The sequence below is a fragment of the Emiliania huxleyi genome, assembly GCF_000372725.1.
Source record: "Emiliania huxleyi CCMP1516 unplaced genomic scaffold EMIHUscaffold_28, whole genome shotgun sequence".
NCBI lineage: Eukaryota > Haptophyta > Isochrysidales > Noelaerhabdaceae > Emiliania > Emiliania huxleyi.
The window spans coordinates 896,178-921,601 of NW_005199926.1; the positions used below are offsets into that span (position 1 = coordinate 896,178).

Here is a 25,424-nt window from a genome sequence, read left to right on the forward strand (position 1 = left end):
CTCGACTCGACGGCGGCTTTGAGCTCGGCGAGCGCGGTGGGGTTGATGCCCCAGACAAGGTCGCTCGCCTTCGGCAAGGCCCGAGGTTAGCCGGAAACAGGCCGAGGCTGGCCGACATGCGCCGGATTGGCCGAGGTTCTCCAAGATTGGCCGGGATTGGTCGCTCGCCTCGGCGAACGAGACGCGCTGGTAGTCGACGTTGGCGTCGAGCGGCAGCAGGTACGCATACCCGCAGTCCTTCTCCGACTTCCTGTCCTGTAGAAGGACGACTCCCTCTCTGAGTACGACGGCTCGCACAGCCGCGTCCCCTGTCCGACGTCTCCTCCTGAAGCTTGTCGCCCGAGCAGTCGGCCGACAGGACCGGGCTCGTCAGCGGGAGCGGCAGCTCGATGTCGTTGTTGAAGCGAGTGGTCGCGCCGAGCGGGAAGAGGCCGGTCGGCGTGCGCAGCGTCAGGCGCACCTGAGGTCAGGTGTGGTGTGGCGAACTTCTCCACGCGCACAAGGGTGGTGGGGGCGACCCTCGGCGACTCCACGTGTCTGGTGACAGGAGCCCCGCCGCCTTCAGAGTGCTAGCTATGTCTATGTGGCGCGCCTGCGCCGATCGCACGAGGTTGGCCTCCGAGATCGGGTTGGCGGAGGAGAAGACAAACATCGGCCCGAGGATGAGGAGCAGCACGGCGGCGACGAAGAGCGCCCCGGTGCCGAGCTTGGTCTCGACGGTGCGCTGCGCGCCGCGCGGGCTCCGGAGCTTGAAGGCCATCGTCGCGCGCACCGAGACGAGCCCGGCGTAGATGTCCTCGAGCTTGAGCCACTCGAAGAGCGAGAGCGAGGTGCGGGCGACCGTCCAGTCCAGCGAGGTCCGCATCTCCCAGAGGAAGGGGAAGGACATGGCAGCGAGGTGGAGGTAGTACCGCGAGAGGCCGGCCGAGCCGGTCAGCGGGTGCTCGGTCGGGATGAGCGGCATGCCTGTTCACAGGCACAGGCGTGTGAAGAGACGCTGTTCACAGCAGCATCCTCCGCTCGGTCGGGGGGGGAGCGGCACGCCGTGCTTGAGCTGCAGCGCGGAGAGCAGCAGGTAGAGGCAGCAGAGCAGGTAGAAGCCGAGCCCCGCCCGACTCCGCGTGCAGATCGGCTGCCCCGCCGGCGCCTCGGTGCCGTCGCAGTAGTCCTTGTTGCACGCCCAGACGGGCAGCGCCGACGCGCCGCCTCTCGCGAGCCCTGTTCACAGCTGCAGCCGTGAAGAGGCGCCGCTCCCACCCTCACGGCGCCTCGAGAGCCCCTCGGGGCAGGACGCCGATGCAGAAGCTGGCGTGGAGGGCGATGACGAGCGAGATATGCAGCGCGAGCTTGAGGGCGGGGGCGAGCTGCGGCCGCCTAGGGCCAGGGTTCCGGCTAGGTCGGGGCAGGGTGGGGTTGCCGGTGGGGGGGAGAGCTTGAGGGCGGGGGCGAGCTGCGGCCGCCTCCCCGGCACCACCCGTGACCGCAGCTCGTCGAGCGGCGTGCCGAGCACCTGTTCACAGCAGGAGGTGTGAAGAGACGCTGCTCACGCCCACAGCTCGTCGAGCGGCGTGCCGAGCACCGGAGTCGCGAGGACCGTCCGCTCCGAGCCGAGATGCGCATCCGCGCGAAGGTAGAGCGGCCTCACACGCGCAGCCTCCGACGAGGCCCCGACAGCCAAACAGCCAGCGACGGCGGGCGAGGCCTCCGCACCGCCGTCCTGCGCCGCAGACGGCGCCGCAGAGCCGCCGCCCTGAGCGGCCGCGGTGCTGCCCGAGAGCTCGCGGACCTGTTCTCCAGCCCATCGGTCGGTGGTGTCGCCTCGCGAGTTTTTCTTTTGATGCCTCTTCCCGACAGCTCGCGCACCACGGCGCTCCGCGGCGTCTCGACGGTCGCGACGGAGGCGACGCCGCCGCCCGGCCGCTGCGGCGCGACGTCACTGGGCAGCGCGGCGACGGACGGCGGCACCCACAGCCCATAGATGACCTATTCGTGGCGGGCTGCTCGAGTGGATGACCCGGGGGCGAGAGTGGCGGCAGGTCGCAGCCCGGTGAGGCGGCCCTTTCGGCGACTGTGACCAGCATCGCCTGTGAATGGATCGGCTCACCATGAGTGACTGAGTCATCGATGGATTGATTGGCGGTGATGGCCGGCCTCGCCTAGGAGTGGCGAGTGAGGGAGGGGTGAGTGTGAGGGAGTGGCCAGCCCGCGACGCCGGCCAGCGTCGCCAGCAGCAGCACCAGCACCATGCCGAGGTCGAACTGCGAGGCCGCCAGCTGCGCGGTGATGTCCGAGGTGGGGCACGCGTTGGCGGCCAGGTCGGCGCGCAGCGAGGGGAAGCCGAAGACCACGTACAGCTGGAGGATCAGCAGCACCACCACCGAAGACATGTGGTAGTCGGCGCCGCCGGTGAGCGCGACGCCTACACTCGCAGCCGCAGCTGTGAAGGGAGCGCTGCTCTCGGGGGATAGTCGGCTGCCTCTTGAGCGAGACGGCGGGCGGGACTGCCCCTCGGCCACATCTCGGCTGGATCTCGGCCGTCTCTCGGCTATTCGACGCCGGGAGGGACGACACGAGACACAAAGGAGGAGCAGGCGCGCCAGCAGACCGCCACTCCCCGCGCCGCGGCGCCGCCCGCCCGCACGACGTCGCTGTGTGTCGGCAGCTGCAGCGAGGCGCGCGCGCCGCCGCCGATGAAGAAGTCGCCTCGGCCGAGGTAGACGTCGCGCTCCGACGCCTCTTCCGACTCCGACTCCTCGAGGTCGGAGCCCTCCCCGCCGCTTTGCTCACCCCCGCTCTGCTCATCCCCGCTCTGCTCACGCCCGCTCTGCTCCGTCCCGCTCGCCGAGCCGCCCGAGGCGCCCTCCGAGGGAGGGGGGCGGGCGGCGGGCGGCGGGTGCGGGAGGGCGGGGCGAGCCACCCCAGTGACAAGCAGCATCTCGCGGTGCACGAGCGTCAGCACGAGCGCCACTAGATCGGGCAGCAGCCCGCGCAGCAGGCCCTGGTGCTGCGGCAGCGACGCGCGGCCGCTGAACTTGTGGAGGCCGAGCGCCTATTGAGACTGAATTCCCCATGAGCCACTCCTCGATTCGTCACTTGGACTTGTCGAGGCCGAGCGCGTAGTCGACGCGGCGAGAGAGGGTCGGCATGAAGAGCGACTCGGGGACGGCGCTCGAGGTGGAGGAGCACCAGTACTCCGTGCCGTTGGCGGAGCCGTGCGCGGTGCGCAGCGAGAGCGGCGGCGTGCCGCAGACGAGCGGCAGCTGGTAGGCGAGCTTGATAGAGATGAGGGCGAGGAGGTAGGCGAGCAGCAGCGAGAAGAAGGCGCGGGGCGGGCACGGAGACTCGAGGCCGAGGTAGAGCAGCGTGGCGAGGGGCAGCGGCAGCGAGGTGAGGGAGGCGTTCACGGCGTGGTCCACGATGAGCGCCACGCAGAGCAGCTCGAGCCTGCTCAGACTTGGCATCGAGAGGTCAAGTCAGAGCCGCGCATGAGGAGGAGTCGCTGCGAAGCTCTTTCTGGTTGTCACGGTCTATCTTCCGCATCTGAGCAGCGCGGGCGTGTGCGAGAGCAGCGCCGCCCACGCAAGCCCAAAGAGCGAGGCGCCCTCGGCGACGTCGGGCGGCGGCGCAGAAGCCTCGCCTCCGTCTCCGGCGGCGCCGCCTCCTCCGTCGATGGCGGAGGGCGTGGCGGCGCCCGTGTCGCGAGCTTGGGCGGCGCGGCCGGCGGGCGCATCTTCGGCGGAGACGTCGTGAGGCGCGCAAGGCGGCTCGGCGCCGTCACACGAGATGCGGCGCAGCAGCAGCGGGTCCGAGGCGGCGACCAAGGAGCGACGGACCAGCGCGTGGGCGGAGCGCGCGGCGGCCAGCACGGCGCCTTGGTACTCAATTCGGAGGTGTTGCGCGTCAGTCACGGTAGGGGATCGGGCGGGGGCCAGCAACGCGCCGCCGCAGGAGGGCTGCGTGCGCCGCTCGCCCGCCGCCTCTGCCGCCCCCTCCTCCGCCTCCGCCGGCGCGGCGGGGGGCGGTGTGGCGGTGCGGTGCGACGCGTCGAGAAGTCGCGTGAGGGCAACCAGCATCTCGTTCTCCGAGACGCCCGCGTGCATCGAGGCGGCGCCGCCCCCGCACGCGGTGCGCAGCGCGGCGCGGCACGCCTCGCGCCCGAACCCCAGCGCGTGCAGCTCCTCCACCGCCGAGGCCAGGCCCGGCTCGGACCGCCTTGCAGCGTCGCCACCCGCGCCGCCCGCTGCAGCCTGCGCCGCCTGCGCCGCCTCCCCGTCCACCACGCCGCTCTCGACCTCCACCTCCGGGATGGGCGGGAAAGCGGCGCTGCCAACGGCGGAGGAGGCCCGCTCTCGCGCCGGCTGCAGCCTCTGGATCCGCCCGAAGATGCGCCGCAGCTTGGCGGCCTGCACCTGTCGCCACGAGTGCAGCAGCCGCACCGACAGCGCCTCGCGCCGCGCCTCCATTACTTGCCGCTCGGTGGCGCGCGAGGCGGCGAGGCGCGTGCGGTGCGCCTGCCAGCCGATGACGCGCGACGCGTACTCCCGGTGGCGGAAGACGCGCGCCTGCTCGTCAGCCACTGTGCGTCAATGAGCCACTTCTGAGTCCGGGCGCGGCGGAAGTCCGGACGCGCGCCTGCGAGTCGACGAGGGCCCAGACGAGGAGGTACTTGAAGGCGGCGCCCGACGAGAGCGCGCTGGCGGCTTGCAGCTTGACGAGGCCCAAGCTCGCCATCCAAAGCGCACAGAGAGGCGCCTCTTGACTCTCGTCGTCGGGGACGGCCGTCGCGCACGCGCGCGGCACGAGCGGTACCTACCGCACCACCCACGGGACTGAACCCACACTGGGTTCGATCCTCTGGAGGTGTGGTACTAGGCGCGGTACGAGCGGTACCTACCGCACCACCCACGGGACTGAACCCACACTGGGTTCGATCCTCTGGAGGTGTGGTACTAGGCGCGGCACGAGCGGTACCCGGAAGAGCAGGGCGAGCCGCAGCAGGCTTTCTCCTTCCTCAGTCGGATGGGTTTGAGGAGCGGTGAATAAGAAGCTGCTGATGTCTCAGGCCTGGAAGAGCAGGACGAGCAGCAGCAGGCCGTACGCGGAGACGTGCAAGGGGCGCCACAAGCCACCGCGTGAGAGGACGAGATGCCGCTCAGCAGACAGGACCAGGAGAGCTCCCAAGCCGAGGCCCGTCGCGAGTAGCCCAGAGCCGTGCAGCTCGTCGGACAGGCAGCAGACGCAAAAGGCGGCGACGAGGACGAGTGTGTGCGAGCGGCGCATCAGCCACGAGGACAAGCCGCCGCCGCTCAGCGAGGCCCTGCCCCCGGCGGAGGAGCTTCCCTCGGCTGCGGGCGGGGCGGCGACGGGAGCGGGCGCGACGGCGGCGCGGCGAAACGCGACGGCCGACATCGAGACGCACAGCAAGGCGAGCGCGTCGGGGAGGATGGAGCGAGGCGCCCTCTCTCCCCCGAGTGCAGCGTAGCAGACGAGCGCCGACTCGGCGACCTATTGATCACTGACAATGGGTCGTTGACTGTTAGCGATCAGCGCGGCGTAGCAGGCGCCGGCTCGGCGACCGGGTGGCCACCGCCCGCATGCCCGATCCGCGCCTCTCCCGCCAGCCGCTCGCACTCCGCCCCATCGTCGGTGGCCCAGTGCAGCCAGCCGCTCCCGAAGTCGGCCCAAGGCCGGCGGCGAGGGGGCGGCCACACTGAGGGCGGCAGGGAGAGCGCGGACGCGTACTGCAGCGAGATTGCGGTGGCGACCAGCCACGCCGTCACTCGCCACGAGCGCAGCCTTGCCGCCCCGAACCGGAGCCAGCCGGCGGCGAGGACGTACGCGAGCGCCCACGCGTCTAGCCGGCAGAGCGCAGCCGCCGCCAGGGAGACGAGCGCCAGCGGCGGCGCAGCGGCGGCGAAGGCAGCCTCGGTAGACCGCGCCAGCGCGTCTTGCGCGAGCTGCGAGCCGCCGGCGCGCGAGAGGAAGATGCCTGCGTGCGGCGCGAGATTGTCCGAGATGGTCGGATATTACCCGGGATCGACCGAGATTGCCCGAGATTGCCCGAGATGCCTGCATACGGCGCGGGCAGCGCCGCGAGCGCGAGGGAGTGGCGAAGGCGGAGGAGCGGCGAACGGGCCATCTCGAGCGCCGCGACGGCGACGTCGGCGACGCTGGCCCGCTCGGGATAAGGCGCGCGCCCGGCGGCGGCGGCGGCGGCGGCGGCGGCGGCGGCGGCGGCGGCGGCGGCGGCGGCGCAGTTGCGCTGTCGGACTGCGAGCCCGAGGAGGACGAGGCGAGGCCCGAGGGTGGCAAGCATCTGCCCGAAGACGGCGATCCATTCGCCCTCTGGCCGTGCGCCGAGCCCGAGCCACAGACCGTCGTCCGCCAAGGCGCCGTGCGAGGGCGCGATGCGGACGGGGAGGCGGAACAGGAAGAGGAGGGGAAGCTGCACCGCGCAGAGGACGCCGACCGGCGCCCAGAGGCGGGAGAGGGAGCCGCAGAGAGTGGCGCCGACGAGCGCCGCGAGCAGGCTCCCGTCCACCGCCTAAGCCGTGACATGGCGAGCAGCTGATCTAGTGCGGGCCGTTGGCGAGCGGTGTTCCGTCCACCACCGTGAAGGCGGGCTGCAGCAGCGGCAGCAGGGCGCACCCCACCGACAGGGCGGTGGTGATGCCGGCGTGCGCAGCCCACGGAGAGGCACTGAGCAGCGGCCGCCCGTCCTCGACGATGGGTCTGCCTGCAAGGACTGTGACTCGGCCAGCCTTCTGCGCCACCTTGCGCAACCGGCGCGACTCGCTGAGGGCGAGCACGTAGATGAGCGGCGGCAGGAGGAGCGAGTGGTCGCGCGCGTCGTCGAGCCCGAGCGCGCGCAGCACCTTTGCGCACGCCGTTGCCTCGTCGTGTCTCGCGTCGCAGGCTGGGCCGAGAGGGCCGCCTGTGACTCAAGCTCTCTCTGAGTGACTAAGTAGTACTGATGAGCTGGCGTCGCAGGCTGGGCCGAGGGGCACGCCGGGGTGGAGCAGCAGCCAGTGCAGCGCCTCCACGCGCCACGCGAAGCGCGCAAGCGTGACCACCTGAAGAGGTACTCAAGAACTGACGACTCAGTCAGTAATACTGAGCCAACACGAGGCGCAAGCGGGACCACCTTGACAGGCAATCAAGAACGAAATAAGTAAGTCATACTGAGGGAACACGAGGCGCAAGCAGGACCACCGTGACGGTGGCCGCGACGACACGCCAGATGGCGCGCTGCGTGCTCGGACTCGTCCGTTGGTGTGCCGCGCACAACTCCAGCGCGATGAGGGCGAGCAGGCAAACCAGCCCGTCGAGCGAGGCCTGCCCACAGGCGTGCGTGTGAAGAGACGCCGTTCACAGCAGGCAGACCAGCCCGTCGAGGTAGGCCGGAGGGAGGCAGCAGAGCAGCAGCAGCAGCAGTCGCGGCAGCCAGTGCAGAGGGTGCAGATGCCACTTGGTTCGCGCCGTCGGCGTCACCTGAGAGAGCGGACAGGGGGCCGAGCGTCAAGGCGAGGGGGGGGGGGAGGGAGTGAGCTGCGTCGGACTCACCTCGAGAGGAGGCGGTGCCGAGCGTCAAGAGAGGAAGAGTGACAGGTGTGACAAGTGTGACGAGTGGCCACGCTGCGGTAGTCGGCGTCACGCCTGGGAGCGGAGCATGGCCCAGCGCCGGCGCGCGAGGAGCGAACGGAAGGCGCGCGACGCGAGGAGGGCGCGCAGCGCCGCCAGGCAAGGCAGGAGGAGCACGCCCCACCCGAGCCGTCTCCAGCCCGCGGCAGGCTGGTCCGGGTCCCCGCCGAGCCCCGCCTGACATGCCTTGGACGTGTCCTGGACGTGTCCTGGATAAGCTCGTCAACGGTGTCCTCCGAGCCCCGCCTCGCGCCACGCCTCCTTCAAGGCCGTGTCGCGACTCGCCCCGGCGGCAAGGAAGGCCGCCTGCGGCACGGCGCCAGATTGGCCGAGATTGGCCGAGAGACTGGCCGAGAGTACCGAAGAAAGCGCCGCCTGCAGCACGGTGCCGGAGCTGACGAGCAGAGCGACCGCCGGCCAAACACGCCGCAGCCGCCGCGAGTCGAGCGAAGCTGCGCCGAGAAAGACGAGGAGGTAGAGCGCGTGCGCCGCGTCAAAGTCGCTCAGCGCGAGCGGCAGCAGCAGCAGCAGCGGCAGCTTCGCCGAGTGCCACAGCACGGCGTCCCGCGTCACGCGCAACCCGGCGGCGAGCTCGACACGAGCCGCCCGCGCAAAGCCCGGCGGCATCCGCCGCCCGACCTCGCACGCCACGCGGTCGGCCCACGAGATCGCTACCGTCGTAGACGACCAGCCTGCACACGAGAAGCGGCCGAGGTGCGGCCGAGGTGTGGCCGAGGTGCGGCCGAGGTGTGGCCGAGGTGCAGCCGAGGTGCAGCCGAAGTGCGGCCGAAGTGCGGCCGAGGTGTGGCCGAGGTGTGGCCGAGGTGCAGCCGAGATGCAGCCGAGATGCAGCCGAGAGGAGCCTGTCGAGCGGCGGCGTCTGCCCGTGCGGCTGTCGCGAGCCGACGACACCGCCCCGCCCGCCGCGAGCGAAGCGCCGGGGGACTTGCAGCGCCAGCAGCAGCAACACGCGAGGCAAGCCGTGAGGAAGAGGTGGAGGAGGAGGAGCAGAGGGGCGCCGAACGGCCCAGCCACCGTCGGCCTCCCGACGCCGGCGAGAGAGCGGAGCAGCGGCGGCGGCTCCCAGCTGCTGTCCACCGCGCCGCCGTACTGGCAGAGGGCGAGAGCGGCGGCCGCGATGAGCCACCCCTTCATCCAGCCGGCCGCCTATCTGTCGATGATTGACCCGATGACTCTCAGTGCAATGGGAGCAGCGCAGCCCCGTCCCCTTCCGGCCGCCGGGAGGACGGTGAGGGCGGTTGGACCGGCCCTCGGGAGGGACAGGGCCCCGAGGGAGGCTGGTGAGCCGAGGAGGGCCCAGCTGCCCGTCGCGAGAGCAAACACGGACAGCGCGCTCGGCGCGCTCGCGCACCAAACCAGCAGAGTGCCTGGATGCGAGAGCGCACGAGATTACACCCGAGATTGCCCGAGATTGCTCGCGCGCCACACCAGCAGAGTGCATGCGGCGGCGGCGGAGGAAACGGCGGCACCGGCACCGGCGCCGGCGCCCGCAGCGTCAACTGGCGGCCGCTGGGACAATGGGTGCAGCGGCGGCGGCGGTGTGTCTGCCCGCTGCGGCGGCGGCGGCGGCGGCGGCGAGCGCGGCGCGGGTGGCGACGCTGGCGGCGACGGCGGCGTCGACAAGCCGGACAATACGCCCGCGCCGCCGCCCGCGCCGGCGGCGCGGCCTGCAGCTTGGCTGCCGGGGGCATATCCGGTCTCCTATAGCAGAGGTGGCCGTGAGCCCGAGATGGGCGAGATGGGCCGCCGCCGGAGGCTTGTCCGCTCTCCGCGTGTCCAGCGGCGTTGTCGAGGAGGGGCGCGGAGTACTCGCGGAGGGAGAAAGGGGCGCGGCGCGGCGCCGAGGCGCGGGGCGAAAAGGGCCATAGAGGGGAGGGGCCGCCCCCGGCACCACCGCCCACGGCGTTGGAGGAGCCGCCCGAGCGCCGAGAGTAGCGCGAGGAGGGACGCGGCGGCAGCTCCTGCGCGGTGCGGGCGACGCGCGCTTGGCTGCGCTTGGCTGCGCTTGGCTGCGCTTGGCTGCGCTTGGCTGCGCTTGGCTGCGCTTAGCTGCGCTTAGAGCTGAGCGGAGCTGAGCGGAGCGGAGCCGAGATGCGCCGAGCTGCGCCGAGCTGCGCCGAGAGGCGCCGAACCTGTGCGAGAGGCGCGCGGCGGCTCCGCCGCCGCAGACTGCCGCCGCTCGCGCAGAAGGCGGCGAGGAGCAGAGCCGCCTGCAGACGTGTCGTGGGCGTGTCGCGGACGTGTCTCGGACGTGTCGTGGACGTGTCGTGGACGCGTCGTGGACGTGTCGTGGACGTGTCGTGGACGTGTCGGGTCCGTGCGAGGGGCCTAACCCTAACCCTAACCCTAACCCTGCATGCGGTTTGTCGCGGGTCGCAGAGACGTGGTGTGGTGCGGTGCGGCGCAGTGCGGTGAGGGGGGCAGCGCGGCCTGCGTGGCGGCCGCGGTGGCGGCGGGGCCCGCCTCGGCACCGCCCAAGAGTGGAAGTCGCTCGAGGCCTGTTCACAGCTGCGCACCCGTGAATGAGACCCTCTTCACAGCAGGCGGACGGTAGCGGAGTCCGCTCGAGGCCGAGCCAGGGCGGCGGCGGCGGACCGCCTAGGAAGGTTCCGAGACGGTTCCGAGACAGCTCGGGGAGAAGACTTCGGACCGGGTGGAGGCTGGAGGGCCGATCGGGCTGTGCGCTCGCCGGACGTACCAGAGCTGCGCCAGGTACAGGGCGAGCACGAGGGCGCCGACGTACGCCTGCGACACCGCGGGGCCGCCGCCGGCGAATGAGTCATAGTCAATCGCAAGTCATTCATCGCACGTCCTCCACCCTCCCTCCGCGCCTGCAGCACGGCGAGCCCACAGGCGGCGCTCCGCGAACACTCTGTTCTCTGCCGACAGAAGAAGCTGCCGCTGGCGGCACCGCGGGAACCGCCGCACAGCCCTCCCCAGAGCAAAGCGATGACGGTGGTGGAGTACAGCGGTGCGCCGAGCACGCCAGGCCTCATCGACGCTCCGGCCGCCATGGAGGTGAGGGCGGCGAAGTAGGCGGGCCAGGCCAGGGTGAAGGCGGTGCCACCGGTGTCGGGTGGGCGGTGCCGGCTCGCGAGCGGCGTGTCGCCACCGCCGAACGGGCTCGGAAGCTGGCGGGCGAGCCGGCGGTATCCCGCGAGAGCGAGGCAGAGCACGGACGCGAGGGCGAGCAGCAGGTCGGGAAGGAATGAGGCCAGCCCGGCCGCCGGCTGCAGAGCGCGTGCTGTCGGGCTCAGCGCGCCAGTCAGCGCGAAGGTCGTGGCGCACACCGAGAGCAGCAGCGCGGCGGCCTCGACGAGGCGTGGCGACAGTGCGAGAAACAGGGCGCCACTCCAGAGAAAGAGGAGGAGGTAGACGGCCGAAGCGACGCAGGCCGGACGGCACACGCTCGCTGCGAGGAGGCAGACGCGAAAGAGACGCATTCGGTCTAAACCCGCAAGGAAAAATGCGCCTTGCGGAGCTGGGAATAGGACCGCCGCGAGCGGCGTGGCGTGGAGCGGTTGTGCATCCCTCCGGGGGCCCCTCTGCGCCGGGGAGGCGTTGTTGGAGCTAGGCCGCAAGCCTCCGTCGCCCTTTTTCATTCAAACTCGGGGCCCACTCCGCTACGCTCCGACCCGAATTTGGGTGGGGGAGATCTTGAATTTGGAGAGAGAGATTTTTAGCAATACTTGGAGGGCCTACCTAAAAGTTTAAGGTGTTGCTGCACAAAAGGGGAAGACGCTGCACGCACATAGTGTGAACTAGTGTGGGACCTGCGGCGGTACCCGTCTCTGTTGTTCGGGCAGTGAGAGACGCAGGATCTGCACGCCAAAGTGGGCCACTCATTTGCATTTTGGTTTTGGGTTGTCGGAGATCATCCATCAGCACTCATGTCTCATCAGTCAGTCACGTCAGTCAAAGCAGTTCGTGGCACTCATCAGTCAGTCACGTCAGTCAAAGCAGTTCGTGGCACTCATCAGTCAGTCACGTCAGTCAAAGCAGTTCGTGGCACTCATCAGTCAGTCACGTCAGTCAAAGCAGTTCGTGGCACTCATCAGTCAGTCACGTCAGTCAAAGCAGTCGTGGACGTGGAGCAGTCGCTGCATGCAACGGCGCCGCCACACGCTCCGGACGACCCCGACACACCACGCACAATGGGAGGCTATCGCGCACGATCGGGCATCGCGCCGCAAACAACTCGCCGCACAGATGGGGGGGGAGGCAGAATCCCACACACACCGGAGCAGCACAGACACCTTACACGTCAGCGCTCGCTCGATGTGGCCGGCGCTCTCCCCTCGGTCCTATCTCGCCTTTTCAACGGCGGCGTGCGGCCACGCGCCGCGCCGAGCCGGTCTCGGCGGGAGACCTCGGAGCCGCACGCGATGCGGGCATGCGCGATGGCTCCGTTGGCTCCGTGCCTAAGGCAGATCGATTAGGGTGTGAGCTGCGGCAGCCACCGTTTCTGTACCCGCTCGATCACGTGCAGGCCGTCGGAGGCCGCGCTGGATGGCCCAGGGCCGGCGGCGGTGAAGGCGTCCGTCGATGAAGGGATGTCGTCGAGGGAGCCATCGTCCTACGCGGCTGGTGCACCAGTCCAGTTGTCGGGAGTTCGAGATCGCAGTCGACTTGGAGAGTGTGTTCGGCCCGTTGACGAACTCACGGAATGTGAGCGACTTGGTGCACGCTGGGTCGAGCATCATGACTCGCACCTCATCCTGGGCGAGGAAACTCGCCCAGGGACCAGCTGTTGGCGTCGCCGTTTTGATCGAGCTGCATCCACTGCATGGTTTCGTAGTCAAGCGTAAACGCCCAGGAGTTGGTGCCTGGGTGACTTGCTGATGAGAGCGCCTTCCAGGCGGGTAGTCGTGCCCCTCACCTACGGTCATACGGCGGCGTCAGAGGGGGGGAAGGGGCGCGAAGCGTGAACATGGAGGCAAGCAGGTGGTGGCTGCACCTGGCCAAAGCCGGCGACCTCGAAGTTGTCGTAGCTTGTGCGGATATCGCTGAGCGTGAGAGGGACCGGATCGGCAGCAGCATGGGCGGCCGCGTCAGCGGCCGGAGAGGCCGGAGAGCCATCCGACGGAGGCCGGTCGTGCATCGGCGCGTCAGCCGCAGGGGCCGGGGGGGCGGCGGCATCCATCGCTGCGGGTCGCTGCGGGCCGACGATTGTGGACTGATCGATCGTGGCGGGCGGATTTCGGCTGGGACGTTCTACGGTTAAACCAAGAGCGTCGGCGCCGACACGAGAGACTTATAAGGGTAGAAACGTACTTCCTCTTAGGCGGCAACAACGCTACCTCCAGTATCGTAGTCTTTGTTAGTATCGAGGTCTCGCGATTTTTGGGGGTTCTCGGCGCCGCGACAGCGCTGCGAGCCGCGCGATGCCACGGCGCTCGGCCTGCTGAGAGAAGAGCTTCCCGGACGGCAGTGACAAGTTACCCGACATCAATCGTCGACGGCAACCTCGAGAACTGCGCCTCCAAAGTCGCCCAGATTCGCCTCTCGCGGCGCGCTGAGTTAGTATCGCCGGTGCGCCAGCAGGCTCTGCTCCACAGCAGGGCATGCCCGACTGGCTCCTGCTAGCCGTGCGTCCTGGTGGCATCCATTGCCAGCTCAGGTAGCCTCAGGAGGTCGCCTCGCGCACGACGCGGCGTCGCACAGCACCGCTCAGCGTTACTATCGAGTTAGTATCGTCGACCCACAGAGACTGCTCTTCTGTAGGTGGAGCCGACAAACGCCGGCCGGGTCGGCGCCGCCGCCCCCATCGCCGCCGCCGGGGCGGCGGCGGCCTCGGCGGACCATCCGGCGCGCCGCGCGCCCGTCGGGGAGGTGTTCACCACCCCTGGCTCCTCACCCCGCCACGCCTTCGTGCGGACGCCGTGGCACCCACCTCAGGCGCCGCTCGGACTCGGTTGACGGCCACCCAAGTGCTTGGCTCGTGCCAAGCCGACCGGCAGGCGATTCCCAGTCACTGCTAGGCTAATCTCGGGCTGTCCTGCGTCAGTGTGGTGCCGTTAGGGGCGCCGCCCCCAAAACTACGATCGTTAGTTGTAGTACCGTGCGGGGGCAGTGCATTTAATTCTGTCAAAAATCCAAATCTGCTCCGTGGCGCTTATTGGGCTAGGATCATACGTCCGGGAGGCCCCCCATGCGTGCCGTAAAACGATCGACAGCGATCTGGCTACTCTGTTCACGTTCACCCCTCGTAAACCCCCCATCGCCATGGATCTCCAGGACGTCGCCGTCGCCTAAGTCGGCCATGTCACGCAATGCCCAGCTGCCAGCTCGTGCTTTTGCGACGCAGCTCTCCGGGCACACAGCCACCAGCCCGCGCAAACACGCGCGTTTTCTTTATCTCGCTTTTAGTCGCTGGGGCTCCAAAGGATGCGCCATGTGCGAGCTAGCTCTACTAATTGTCCCGTGTTTGCCGGTCATCGACGTTCTGCGCACGACCTCGCAACCGATCAAACCTGCTGCTGCACCGGCACCGATGCCGATGACGACGCCTCGACACCAGCGCCGTCGCGCGGCGGATCCTCCGCAGAGCTGCGGCTGCTTATCTTGCCGAACACACGGCTGAGGCCGCCAAGGCTGCGCTTCGCGAGGCTGATGCTGCCCTCAGCGACGCTGCCCGAAACGAGGAGGTCCGCCCGCGACCGAGCGGGGGTCGCGCCTAGGCTCTTTGCCAGAAGCACGAGCGACACCTGCGGACAGGGACGCCCCTCGTCACGACACGCTCGATGCGGGGGAGCGCTCGCTGTGGGGGAGACGGCGCGCGCCTTGCGGTGGCGGCCGGGGAAGCAGGATTTTGCCAGGTCCTTGTAGAGTCCGCCAGCGATGAGCTCCTGCGGCGTTGGGGGAAGAGGGTTGGGGGGAGGAGGGGTGGCTCGGGACGGGCGCCACGTTGAGACATTCGCTCCTGCGGTGTGACTTCGAAAAACCTCGAGAACTGGCAGCCGCCGAGGTCCGGGTCATTCTCGTGCGCGATGACGATCTTCAGCTTGTCCTCCCGCGCCTGCTTGACCTGCTCGGCCAGCCGCTCGTCGCTGACGAAGCTGTCCTCGTTGAGGTAGAGAAGCATGTGCGTCGCACTGGCCGGCCGATCATCGGTGGTGGAGATCTTGAGACCGGCAACGGCGGCGGCGATCTCGTTGGCCAGCGTCAGCGACCCCGCGTTGGCAGGAGAGGCCCAGAGCGTGCACGGTTTGGAAAAGGCGAGCGACTGGCTCTCGAGCTCACCCGACACGCAGAGCGGAAGGGACGTCCTGTCCAGAAAGTTGGGCGAGCAGAGGAGCACCGCCTAGGTTGGTTCAAGTGGGGTTGGCCGGGAGGTAGAGTGAGAGAACGGAGCTGGTTGTGGCCGGCGGCGCCTCGGCGATGATCTTGAGGGAGATGAGCTGAAACTCATCGATGCGATACCAAATCGTGAGCGGCCAGTCGTTGTCAAAGATGGCCGGCTGTAGGTCCTCGGGGCACTCGTCGCGCAGCGCCTGGAGCGTCCCGCCGCCCTTTTCAGGGTCCGCTTCTTGGACGAGGACGAGCGGCTTGTCCTTCTCGAGCGACGAGCGAATCTCTCGGAGGCAGTTCTGTGTGGCGCGGGAGAGGCGCGAGTTCTTGGGGCCAGGGTGCGGTAGAGGTGGGGTGGGAGGGAGAGGCGAGCCTTGGAGCGGAAGTAGCCCCTCGAGAGGAAGAAGAGGATGGCTTGCGAGCGCTGGATGTACTCCTCCAGCGCCCCAATATCCTTCAGATCATCTACCTATGAGCACACCGCGGTGCGTCAGAGGGGCTGTGTTTGTGTAGCTAGCGCTGCTGGAGCATGTGCGCGCGTCGAGAAAGACTTTGATGTCCGGCAGCAGCTGCTGGAGCTCACCCTTGATGACCTTGACGGCGTCTTGACCGGTCGACCTATTCGTTTGGGAAAGGGCGGGGGTCACGCCGGCTGTTTTCGCTCCCTCTTCTGCCTCCATGACTCACCAGATGTGGCTGTTGAAGAGGTGCCACGTGAGGCCCCTCACGATGCTCATCTCGGGGGGCTGCTTGGTCGAGACGAGGCGGATCGTGGGGACCTTGGCGACGCGGCGGGCGGCGACGATGGCGCCGACGAGGAAGAAGGCGAGCACGACTGCAACGAGGATGATCATCGAGTCGACAATCACATTGAGGCTGCGGAAGCCGAGGACTGCATTGGCATCATCGATCCCGGAGCGCTCCTGGATGCCGAGGAAGATGGTGCTCCAGTTGGTGCCGAGGAAGAGGAGGAGGAGCACGAGGCTGGTGGCGACGGCGAGCACGTTGTCCTCGACCCGCTTGTACGGCCGCACGACGGCGAGCGCGACGGCGTAGCATGAGCAGATTAGGGTCGCCACCACGAGGCGAACAAAGGCTCGCTCCTCCGGTATCAGCAGCACGAAGCCCGTGAGCACGAGCTTGCGCGCCAGCTCGACCGCCTCCCACCAGTACCAGGTCTTCTTGTACTCCCGGTGCAGGAAGGCGGTGGCCCGCGTCAGAGCATTCGGCGTCTTGGACTGCAGCGGCTTGTAGCAAGCGGCGAGGAGCGACGTGAAGAGGACCAGCGAGCCGGCGGGCCAGAGGGCGATGAAGCCGATGGCGAGGCCGGTGATGGGTCCGTGATCGTCGGAGCCGCACTCGACGCTCGCGTCCTGCCGCATGTAGGAGACCTGCCGCAGGGGCTCGTTTGGCGGAGAGATGGTGTAGGCCTATCAGCAGAACATCGCGAGGACTGAGGGGTGTGGGGTTGTGAGCAACGGCAGTCAGCTGTGAGAGGGCGCCTGGCACGACCAGGATTGGAAAATGGAGGCGCTGATGGAGGGCACGAAGCAGAAGATGAGCACCAAACCGGCCGGCGTGAGGTCGAGGAGGCCGAGGGCCGCCTCCGCGTACCACGCTCTCTCGCGCGGCGGCGGGGCAGCACGCCAGCCGTGGAGCCGCAGACTTATTCCCGCAACCATCAGCAGGGCGATGAGGGCGACGGGGGAGAGGGCGATGGCGAGGAGCCGCAGAGCGTAGCCGAGGCACTGCTCCGGCAGGAAAAAGCCAGACCAGTCGATGGAGATCACGTTGGCCAAGTTGTCCGTCCAGCCTGTGTACTTGTCCGGCAGCCGCGCGGAGTAGGTGGAGGAGAGGACGGTGCAGATCTGGTAGAAGCCAAACAGGATCTTGAGCTTTGCCGTCATTCCGACCCCGACGTAGTACTTGACGGAGCGGTCTGCAAAGCGAGAGATTGGGCCGATGTACGGCTCCTTCCGCCAGGCCGTCATGCTGTAGGCCCAAGCCGCGAGGCCGCAAGCGACGCAGAGGCCGAGGACGATGCCGACGATGCGACCCGCCGCCGCGCCGCGCGGAGTGCACTCCTTGCACTCGTCGCCGTCGACGAGGTGGTGATTCTCCGCGGCGCAGAGCTGGCACTCGGGGCCTTTGAAGCCAGGGGCGCAGTATTCGTCCGAGCCCGCCTCCTCCAAAAGGCGAGAAGCCTGGTTGGCTCCGTGCTCGTTGCCGGCGCACCGCGCCTCGCCGGCCCTGTCGCCCCCGAGGTCGCGGCACGCCGTCAGCACGGCGGAGGAGGGGCTGGCGCGCCAGTAGCCGGTTGGGACGCCGAGGGTCGCGAGAGAGGTGTCGTCCGAGCACTCGGCGTTTGGCGGGCATGGCTTGCAGTAGTCGGTCGGGGAGGAGAAGATGTCGGCCGGTCCGGCGCTCTTGAGCAGGTAGAAGTCCTTCTGGCAGACGGAGCAGATGACGGCGCCGCGCTCACTACTGAGGGGATGGGGGCAAGGGACGCACTGGCCCTGGCCGCGATTGGCGGCGTAAGTGCCTGCAGCGCACTCGCTGCAGGCGCTGCTGCCGACGCCAGACGTGGTGCCGGGCTCGCAGCGCTCGCACTTGGAGAGGCCAGCCGTGGCGGCGTAGCTGCCCTTGGCACACGGCGTTTGCTGCGTGGCGCCCGAGGTAGCGAAGTGGCCCGGATCGGCGTCCGTGCACTCGCTCGCGCCGGTCGCGCCCTGGTAGGAGCCCTCGACGCACAGCTCGCAGACCTCGTTGCGGGTGCCGCTGGCGAAGCTGCCCTCGCCGCACGCCGTCTGCTCGGTGGCGCCCCGGGCGGCGATGTAGCCCGGATCGGCGGGCGCGCACTGCGACGCGGCCGACAGGTCCGTCCTGTTCGAGTAGGACCCGCCCTCGCACGGCAACGGCCTCGACGCGCCCGGCTCACAGTAGCTGCCCATGTCGCACGGAAGGCAGCTCGTCGCGTTCGACTCACCCTGGTAGGTCCCGCCCGCACAGCTGGCGCACGCGGAGAGGCCGGCCGTGGCGGCGAAAGAGCCCGGCGAGCACTCGGAGGGCGGCGCCGCCCCGCCGCCGCACGACGAGCCGGCGGGGCAAGCGAGGCACTCGGGGTCGCCGTCGCGATCGGTCAACCTCGCGTACGTGCCCGCCGCGCACTGCGCGTCCAGCTCGCGCGACGACCCCACCGGGCAAAACTTGCCAGCAGCGCAGCGGACGCAGGCGGCGGCGGCGGGCTGGTCCTGGTAGTACCCCTCGGGGCACAGCTCGCACGCGTCGTTGCGGGTGCCGTTGGCGAAGCTGCCCTCGCGGCACGCCGTCTGCTCGGTGGAGCCGGTGGTGGCGAAGTGGCCCGGCGAGGCGTCGGTGCACTCGCTCGCGGCGGAGAGGTTGGTGGCGCTCGAGTAGCTGCCAGCGTCGCACGGCAGCGGCGCCGCCGCGCCCGGCTCGCAGTAGCTGCCTTTCTCGCACGCGAGGCAGCCCGTCGCGCCCGTGTCGTGCTGGTAGGTCCCGCCCTCGCACGGCTCGCACTCGGAGAGGCCGGCCGTGGCGGCGTAGCTTCCCTTGGCGCACGGCGTCTGCTGCGTGGAGCCGGTGGTGGCGAAGTGGCCCGGCGAGGCGTCGGTGCACTCGCTCGCGGCGGCGAGGTCGGTGGCGTTCGAGTAGCTGCCCTTCTCGCACGGCAGTGGCGCCGCGGCGCCCTCAGCACAATAGTGGCCCGGCACACAGACGCGGCAGCCCGTAGCGCCCGTGTCATTCTGATACGTCCCTCCGCCGCAGCTGGCGCACTCGGAGAGGCCCGCCGCTACCGCGACGGTGCCTGGCCGGCACGGCCCGCACGTTGTGCTGCTTTCCGCGCCCCGCGTTGCGCTAGCGGTCCCGGCGGGGCAGGACTCGCACGCGGCGCTCGAGTTGGACCCGTTGGCCGGGTTGAAGGTCCCGGCGGGACAGGGCTCCCAGACCATGCGTGTGGCGGCGCCCGCCTCGTCGCAGTAGCCTCCGCGAGGGCAAGGGTCGCAGGCGGAGAGGCCGACGTCGGGAGAGAAGCTGCCCGCTGCGCAAGGAAGGCACTCCTCCTCTCCCGCGAGGGGCTGATGCTGGCCCGGAGCGCACGGGATGCAGCTCTCATTGCTCGCCGCGCCGAGGGCGGGCATGCGAGTGCCGACCGGACAGGGCTCGGGGTCGGCGGTCCCCTCCTCGCAAAAGTGGCCCCTGGTGCACTGGCCGCTGCAGGAGGAGTTGGTGAGGTCGCTCGTTGCCCCATAGTAGCCAGCGGGGCAAAGATAGCACTCGGGGGCGCTGAAGTCGCCGAAAAAGGCGCCCTTGGTCGGCATCCAGCGGCCCAAGTGGCAGCCCCAGTCTATCGGCGAGTTGATAGTCTGTATCGTGGGGCGCCCGCTGGTACCGTCGTTGCCGGTGAAGGAGGCGTCGCTGATGGAGGTTTGTTCGATGTCTTGCAGGTACAGCACCGAGCCTGAGTAACCCGCTCTGCTGTTGATGAAGTCGACACTCGCGATGGAGAGCAACTCGCTGCTCCTCGCGTAGACGACGCCGCCCTCCTGCGGTTGCGAGGAGAGAGCGGGGTGAGGCAGCCGTGGCCCAGCGGGGCGCTGCAGGGCGGCTAGCTCTACGCGGCGCACCATGTTAGCATGGCAGTCCCGCACGGTCGACTCGATGATCTCGACGTCGCCTGCGCCGAGAGCGAACACAACGCCGCCGTAGTCCACCCTCCCGTTGACGAGGGTCAGCCCCCGCAGGGTGAGGCTGCAGCCGCCCTCGAGTTTAAAGAGCCCGGTCGATCTCTGGCCGTCGAGCGTCGCGCCCTCGCCGCTGCTGGCGACGGTCACCTTGATGTTGGAGGTGCAGCTGATCTGGCTGAACAGCTTGAACTCTGCACTGGGCGGCAGGTAGATGGAGACGTCGGCCGCAGTAGAAGTAGCGTCCTCGATCAGGTTGCGGAGCTCGGCCTCGCTCGCCGCGGCGACAAAGTCCGGGGAGAGCGGCGGCAGAGGCGGGGGCAGCGGCGGCGACGGCGGCGCAAGCGAGAAGGAGACGTCGTCCAGCGCCATGTCCGAGCTCCAGCCATTTCCCGTCAAGCCGTTGAAGCGCACTTTCGTCGCCGAGGCGGGTAGGATCACCGCCGCGTCGAGCCAGCTATTGCCCTGGTTGCCAGTCCGACTCCAGAGCGTCGTCCAGCCCGTCTCGTCGTCGTAAGCCTCGAAGGAGATGGTGCCCATGGTATTATAGCCATTACCGTCGTACATGTGGTAGGCGAAGGAGAGGGTGGCGTCCCGCTGGAGCGCGAAGAGCGGGCTCTCGAGCCGGTGCAGCTTGTTGTAGCGACTACTGGCCTCGGTGTAGAGGTAGTAGCCCGAGCCGGTGGTGTGGTCGCCGCTCGGGCCTGTGTTGGACGATGGAGTGCCGCCGCTCGTGCGGGTCCAAAGGTACCCGTCTGGCGCGGTGTCGGTCCAGACGCAAGTGTCGACCTCGAAATCACAGCTCAGCTGCACCATGCCGGGTAGAAGAGGGGGTGAGGGCGGCGGCAGCGGTGACGGCGGCGGCGGCAGTGGCGGAGACGGCGGAGACGGCGGAGACGGCTGCGACGGCGGCGACGGCAGCACGTAGACGCGAACCCCGCAAAGTGTGAGAGTTCGGCTGCTGCCCGGCAGCGAGATGGCCAATGTATCACCCGCTGCGTCGCAAGTGACGAGCTTGTTCTCTCCAGGGCCAATCTGCACATCGTTGGCACAAGTCGACGACGATACCTTGACGGTGAACCCATTCAGACGGTCCGAGCAGCAATCGCCGCGATTCAACACGCGGACAGCGACCACCGTGTAGGTGGATGGGAACGTCACGCGCCACCATGGGTCAGGCGAGGTAGCTGTGTGAGTGCACGTTCCGTCGGACCAGCTGCTGCTTGGGTTCGACGAGGCAACCGCTCGGGAAGCAACACCGCCATGATCGGTGGAACTTTGTGAAGTAGAAGCACTGCTCAAGTCGAGCTCGACGAGGGGAGGCAGCGGCGGCGGAGGCGACAGAAGCGGCGGCGGCGGAGAGGACGGCGGTGACGGAGGCAGCGACGGCGGCGGCGGCGGCAGCGACGGCGGCGGCGGAGAGGACGGGGGGAGGGGGGCGAGGGTGAACGTCTCGCTGCCGGAGGATCCGGAGTCGAGCGTGAACGTATAGCCCGCACCCTCCCACAAGTTGCCGGTCCAGCCGTCGCCGTACGAGTCGTACATGTCGAGCGTGCACTCGCCGGGCGGCGCGGACAGAGTGCCAGAGTAGGGGGACCCTCCACTGCCGATTAACGCGCCGCTGCACGTCAGGGTCCACGACACATCGGACTCAAAGATGCCGCCACCCACAGTGACCTGGAAGTCGATTGATGGAGCGGACGGCGGTGATGGAGCGGACAGCGGTGACGGGGGCGGAGAGGGTGGAGATGGCAAGGACGGCGGCGGCGGCGGAGAGCAATCAATGCCAGAAACATCAATGCACGCCTCAGCGTTCGGTGGCCCTTCCTCCCCGGTAGGATCGTAGGGATAGCACCTCGGAGGGATCCCACCGACGCACGCGAAGCACTTGCATGCGGCGCACGCACCACATGCATTCTGCGACGGTGAAACTGGCGGTGCTGAGGGAGGCGGTGCTGAGGCGGTGCTGAGGGGGGCGAGGGTGAACGTCTCGCTGCCGGAGGATCCGGAGTCGAGCGTGAACGTATAGCCCGCACCCTCCCACAGGTTGCCGCTCCAGCCGTCGCTGTACCAGTCGTACATGTCGAGCGTGCACTCGCCGGGCGGCGCGGACAGGGTGCCAGAATAGGGAGCCCCTCCACTGCCGATCAACGCGCCGCTGCACGTCAGGGTCCACAACACCTCGGACTGCCCGTCGCCGCCACCCACAGTGACCTGGAAGTCGATTGGCGGCGCCGGCGGCGGCAGCGACGGCGGCGACGGAGAGGACGGGGGGAGGGGGGCGAGGGTGAACGTCTCGCTGCTGGAGGATCCGGAGTCGAGCGTGAACGTATAGCCCGCACCCTCCCACTCGTCGCCGTTCCAGCCGTCGCCCCACGAGTCGTACATGTTGAGCGTGCACTCGCCGGGCGGCGCGGACAGGGTGCCAAAGTAGGGGGCCCCTCCACTGCCGATCAACGCGCCGCTGCACGTCAGGTCCCACGACACCTCGGACGGGTAGCTGCCGCCACCCACAGTGACCTGGAAGTCGATTGATGGAGCGGACGGCGGTGAGTCAACCTCGCCAGAGCCAATCTCCCCAGAGCCAGTCTCGCCCGACGCGGACGGCGGCGGCGGCGACGGCGGCGGGGACGGCGGCGGAAGGGACGGCGGCGGCGGCGGCGGGACCGGCGCCTTGGCCGGAGGGTACGGCGGCGGCGACGGCTCGGGAAATTCGGGAGACGGCGACGGCTCAGGCTCGGGCGACGGCTCGGGAAATTCGGGAGACGGCGACGGCTCAGGCTCGGGCGACGGCTCGGGAAATTCGGGAAACGGTGACGGCTCGGGCGATGGAGCTGGCGACGGCTCGGGAGATGGCGACGGATCGATGTCAACCTCGCCAGAGCCAATCTCCCCAGAGCCAGACTCGCCCGAGCCAGACGTGTAGGCTGATGGTGCACATGCCAGCGGGAGCAGCGCGGCGAGAATCAGCAGCCACGCGCCACGCCTCGCCCCCGTCCGGCACCGCACGAGGCGCCCGGAGGTGCTCCGCCGCACCGAGAGCAGCACACCGCAGCACGCTCCGAGCAGCAAGGCGGCCCAAAGCTGACCGCGCTGTCGGGCGCGGCCAGGCGCGGAAGAGGAAGGTCCGCTCGTGAAGGGAAAGTGGAACGGGGAGGCGGGCTCGTCGGTGAGCGCGTGGCGAGGCTCCGCGTGCCACGCAGGGGCGGCACAGCGTGGCTGCCAGTCGGCGCACACACTTGAGACCGAGAAGAGATCGGACTCGAGCGCGTTCGAGTCGGCGAGCTGAGCGGTGCGGACCTCTGCAGGCCACGCCACCTCCTCAAGCGTGGCCGCGAGAAGAGGGTCGATGGCCCAGCCACGCTGGAGGAAGAGATCCTTGGTTGGGACTCGAGAATCGTTCGCCAATCCGTCGTTCGCCCGCCACCCGCCGCCGGCGTGCATGCTACAGACGGGCGCGCCGAGGCCAGTCTCAACCAGCTTCCGCATCTCCAGCATCCCAAGCTTCCGAGCGTCGGCGGGCCGCAACTCGGGCGATGTGTCGTTCACGGACAGGACGGTGTCGCGCCCCCGAGCGATGATCCCCGTCCTGTTGCTGTAGATGGGACCGACAAAGTCAATCTCGGGCTCGCCCTTGCGCTCCGTGCTGTTGCGCGAGGCGAGGACGGTCTCCAAGTCGGCCTCGCCCTGCACGCAATGAAACACACAGGCAATCCGTCAGAGGGCTACTACGCTCGCACACAGAAACAGCGGAGGGGCGCTCACCGGCTGCTTCTCGTAAACGTCCTTGACGGACGCCGGCGGCTCGCCAAGCACGCGCAACGGCTCGCCCACTGCCTCGTCGATCTCGTCCATCAGTGCTTCCCACAAGCGCCCCTCCTCGTGCCCGCCCTGAACAGCGCGCGGGCTGTTGGTCACGAGCTGGCGCGGTACTAGCAAGCGCGAGCGAGCACGCACCGGGTGGTCGGCGGGCGCGCTGTCCGTCGACACGATGGCTGCATACGAGCTGGTGTCGTCGCCGCCAACCTCGCAGAAGCCGTTAAGCGATGCCGGCGTGAACGGCGTTTTGACTGCGGGAAAGGAAGTCGGGGACTCGTGCCACTGCGAGGAGAGAAGCGCGGAGGTGGCAGAGTACGAGGAGAGCGCAAACGCGGTTCCGAGGCAGAGCAGCGCGAGGATGCCAAAGAGGCGGAGCAAGTAGGACGGGCAGAACTTGGGCCAAGAGAACCAGCCGGAGGCAGAGACGGAGCCCTCCGGCGTGGTAATCGTGGTCGTCTCGACGTTGGCCGTCACGCCCTGAACAGGAGGGCGGGAGACTGGCGGTTGAGCGGCGAGCGGGGGAGGAGGCCGCATATATGCAGGCGGCGAGCACCGAGTCTGTGGTCGACGGCGTGGAGCCGCGGGGCACCTTGCCGGTGCCACCGAGGGTGCCCTCCTTGCCGTCCGTTCCGAGCAGGGCCCCGAACCCGTTCTTGCAGCCGACCGGGGAGTTGTTCTTGACGTGGCAGATCGGGGCGGATGCGCCCTTGCGCCCGTTCGTGCGGCGCGGGTTCGACGGGGTGGTCCAGTCGAAGATGCCCTGCGCACGCGCAAGCGATGGGTGCGTCAATAGTTGAGGCTCTGCGCGTGCACCGCAGCGTACGAGGCGATCGGCGCCGTGACGGGCTTCTTCCCTGGCACCTCCTTGGCCGAGACAGCCCAGTCGGCGTCGCCCTACGCAATAAAAGCGGGGTGGGTCAAGGGATTGGTCGGCAGACGCACGGCGCAGAATGCAAGGCGCTCGCCGCCGGGGCGGGCGTCTCCTCGGGAGCCTCCTCGCTCGACGGCAGCGGCGCGCTGCCGGCGGCGACCGGCTCGAGAGCCGACGCGTCTTCGGTGACCGGCTTGAGAGCTGGCGCGTTTGTGGTGACGCCGTTGGGGTCCGTCGTCGGGTCGGTCGGGCGCGAAAACTTGGACCAGAAAACGGCGCTCGCGCTCGGCTTGCCGTCTTCGGCCGGCAAAATGCCGACCTTCACTGTCTCGTTCTCTGACATTTGATTCGCACCTACTCGCAGCGTTCGCAGCTTGAGGCCCAGCACCAAGGCACGCCGCGGCCCGCAAGCCTTCGCTCACGTTGTTTTGGTTCTGGGAGGACGCAAGCGACAGCGGGCGAGAGTCAGCATAAATGGGATGAGCGGGGCGCGGGCTCATGAGTCGCGCAGTGGGCGCGGCGGCGCTCCGCCCGCGATCTCTCTCTCGCGCGTCCACGGCGCTCGGAATGAAGCCGGGCGGCGGTGCGAGGCGGCTGTGTCGCTCTCTTGCCGGGCTCGCGCGGGGGCTTGGGTGGAAAATGGGCCGCAGCGACGCGTCTCGCGGCTCCTCGATGGCCGCAGCCGCACCTGCGAGCGGGAGGGGGCAGCTGGTGCGAGGCCGAGGGTTGCATTGGATGTGCGCAAACAGCTATCATTGTGGAGGTGAACGGGGTCTGGAATGCGAGGGGAGGGGACGGGGGACAAAGTCGGTGAGCCTGCGGGGCGGTGGAGGGGGGAGCGGTTCAACGTTCAAGAGGGCATGCAAGCGGCAGCTGGCTGGCAGAGGAGGGGGACGGTGGGATCGCTCCGGCGACGAAGGGGCTGATGGAGACGAAGCTGACGGCAGAAACGGGGTGCGGCAGAGGAGGAGGCAGACAACTTGCGATGTCGGAGGCGGAGGTCAGGATGGCGGAGGGCGGCGGCGGCGGAGGGTGGAGGAGGGCGGCGGAGGGCGGCGGCGGTGAGGGCTGCGGAG

The 25,424-nt window shown here is 68.9% G+C and overlaps 2 protein-coding genes across 2 annotated transcripts in view; both read right to left on the reverse strand.

Annotated features, from left to right (window-relative positions):
• Window positions 1-10,918: 10,918 nt before the first annotated feature.
• On the reverse strand, window positions 10,919-11,106 carry EMIHUDRAFT_354646 (hypothetical protein; the record flags this gene model as incomplete). Its single annotated transcript, XM_005776457.1, has 1 exon — window positions 10,919-11,106. A coding segment is annotated over one exon (179 nt), but the record flags the coding sequence as incomplete, so codon positions are not given.
• A 3,023-nt stretch (window positions 11,107-14,129) lies between these two features.
• Window positions 14,130-25,424, reverse strand: part of EMIHUDRAFT_101278 (hypothetical protein) — a gene marked incomplete at both ends in the record, with an annotated part of 18,810 nt that continues 7,515 nt past the window's right edge. The window contains 16 exons of the mRNA XM_005776458.1: window positions 14,130-14,369; window positions 14,436-14,510; window positions 14,597-14,965; window positions 15,012-15,251; window positions 15,504-15,570; window positions 15,640-16,382; window positions 16,518-16,765; window positions 19,367-19,520; window positions 19,602-19,651; window positions 19,859-20,362; window positions 20,651-23,345; window positions 23,424-23,954; window positions 24,067-24,237; window positions 24,291-24,371; window positions 24,509-24,702; window positions 25,145-25,164. Of these exons, the coding sequence (XP_005776515.1) occupies window positions 14,130-14,369; window positions 14,436-14,510; window positions 14,597-14,965; window positions 15,012-15,251; window positions 15,504-15,570; window positions 15,640-16,382; window positions 16,518-16,765; window positions 19,367-19,520; window positions 19,602-19,651; window positions 19,859-20,362; window positions 20,651-23,345; window positions 23,424-23,954; window positions 24,067-24,237; window positions 24,291-24,371; window positions 24,509-24,702; window positions 25,145-25,164 (6,382 nt within the window). The remainder of the gene's footprint in view (window positions 14,370-14,435; window positions 14,511-14,596; window positions 14,966-15,011; window positions 15,252-15,503; window positions 15,571-15,639; window positions 16,383-16,517; window positions 16,766-19,366; window positions 19,521-19,601; window positions 19,652-19,858; window positions 20,363-20,650; window positions 23,346-23,423; window positions 23,955-24,066; window positions 24,238-24,290; window positions 24,372-24,508; window positions 24,703-25,144; window positions 25,165-25,424) is intronic.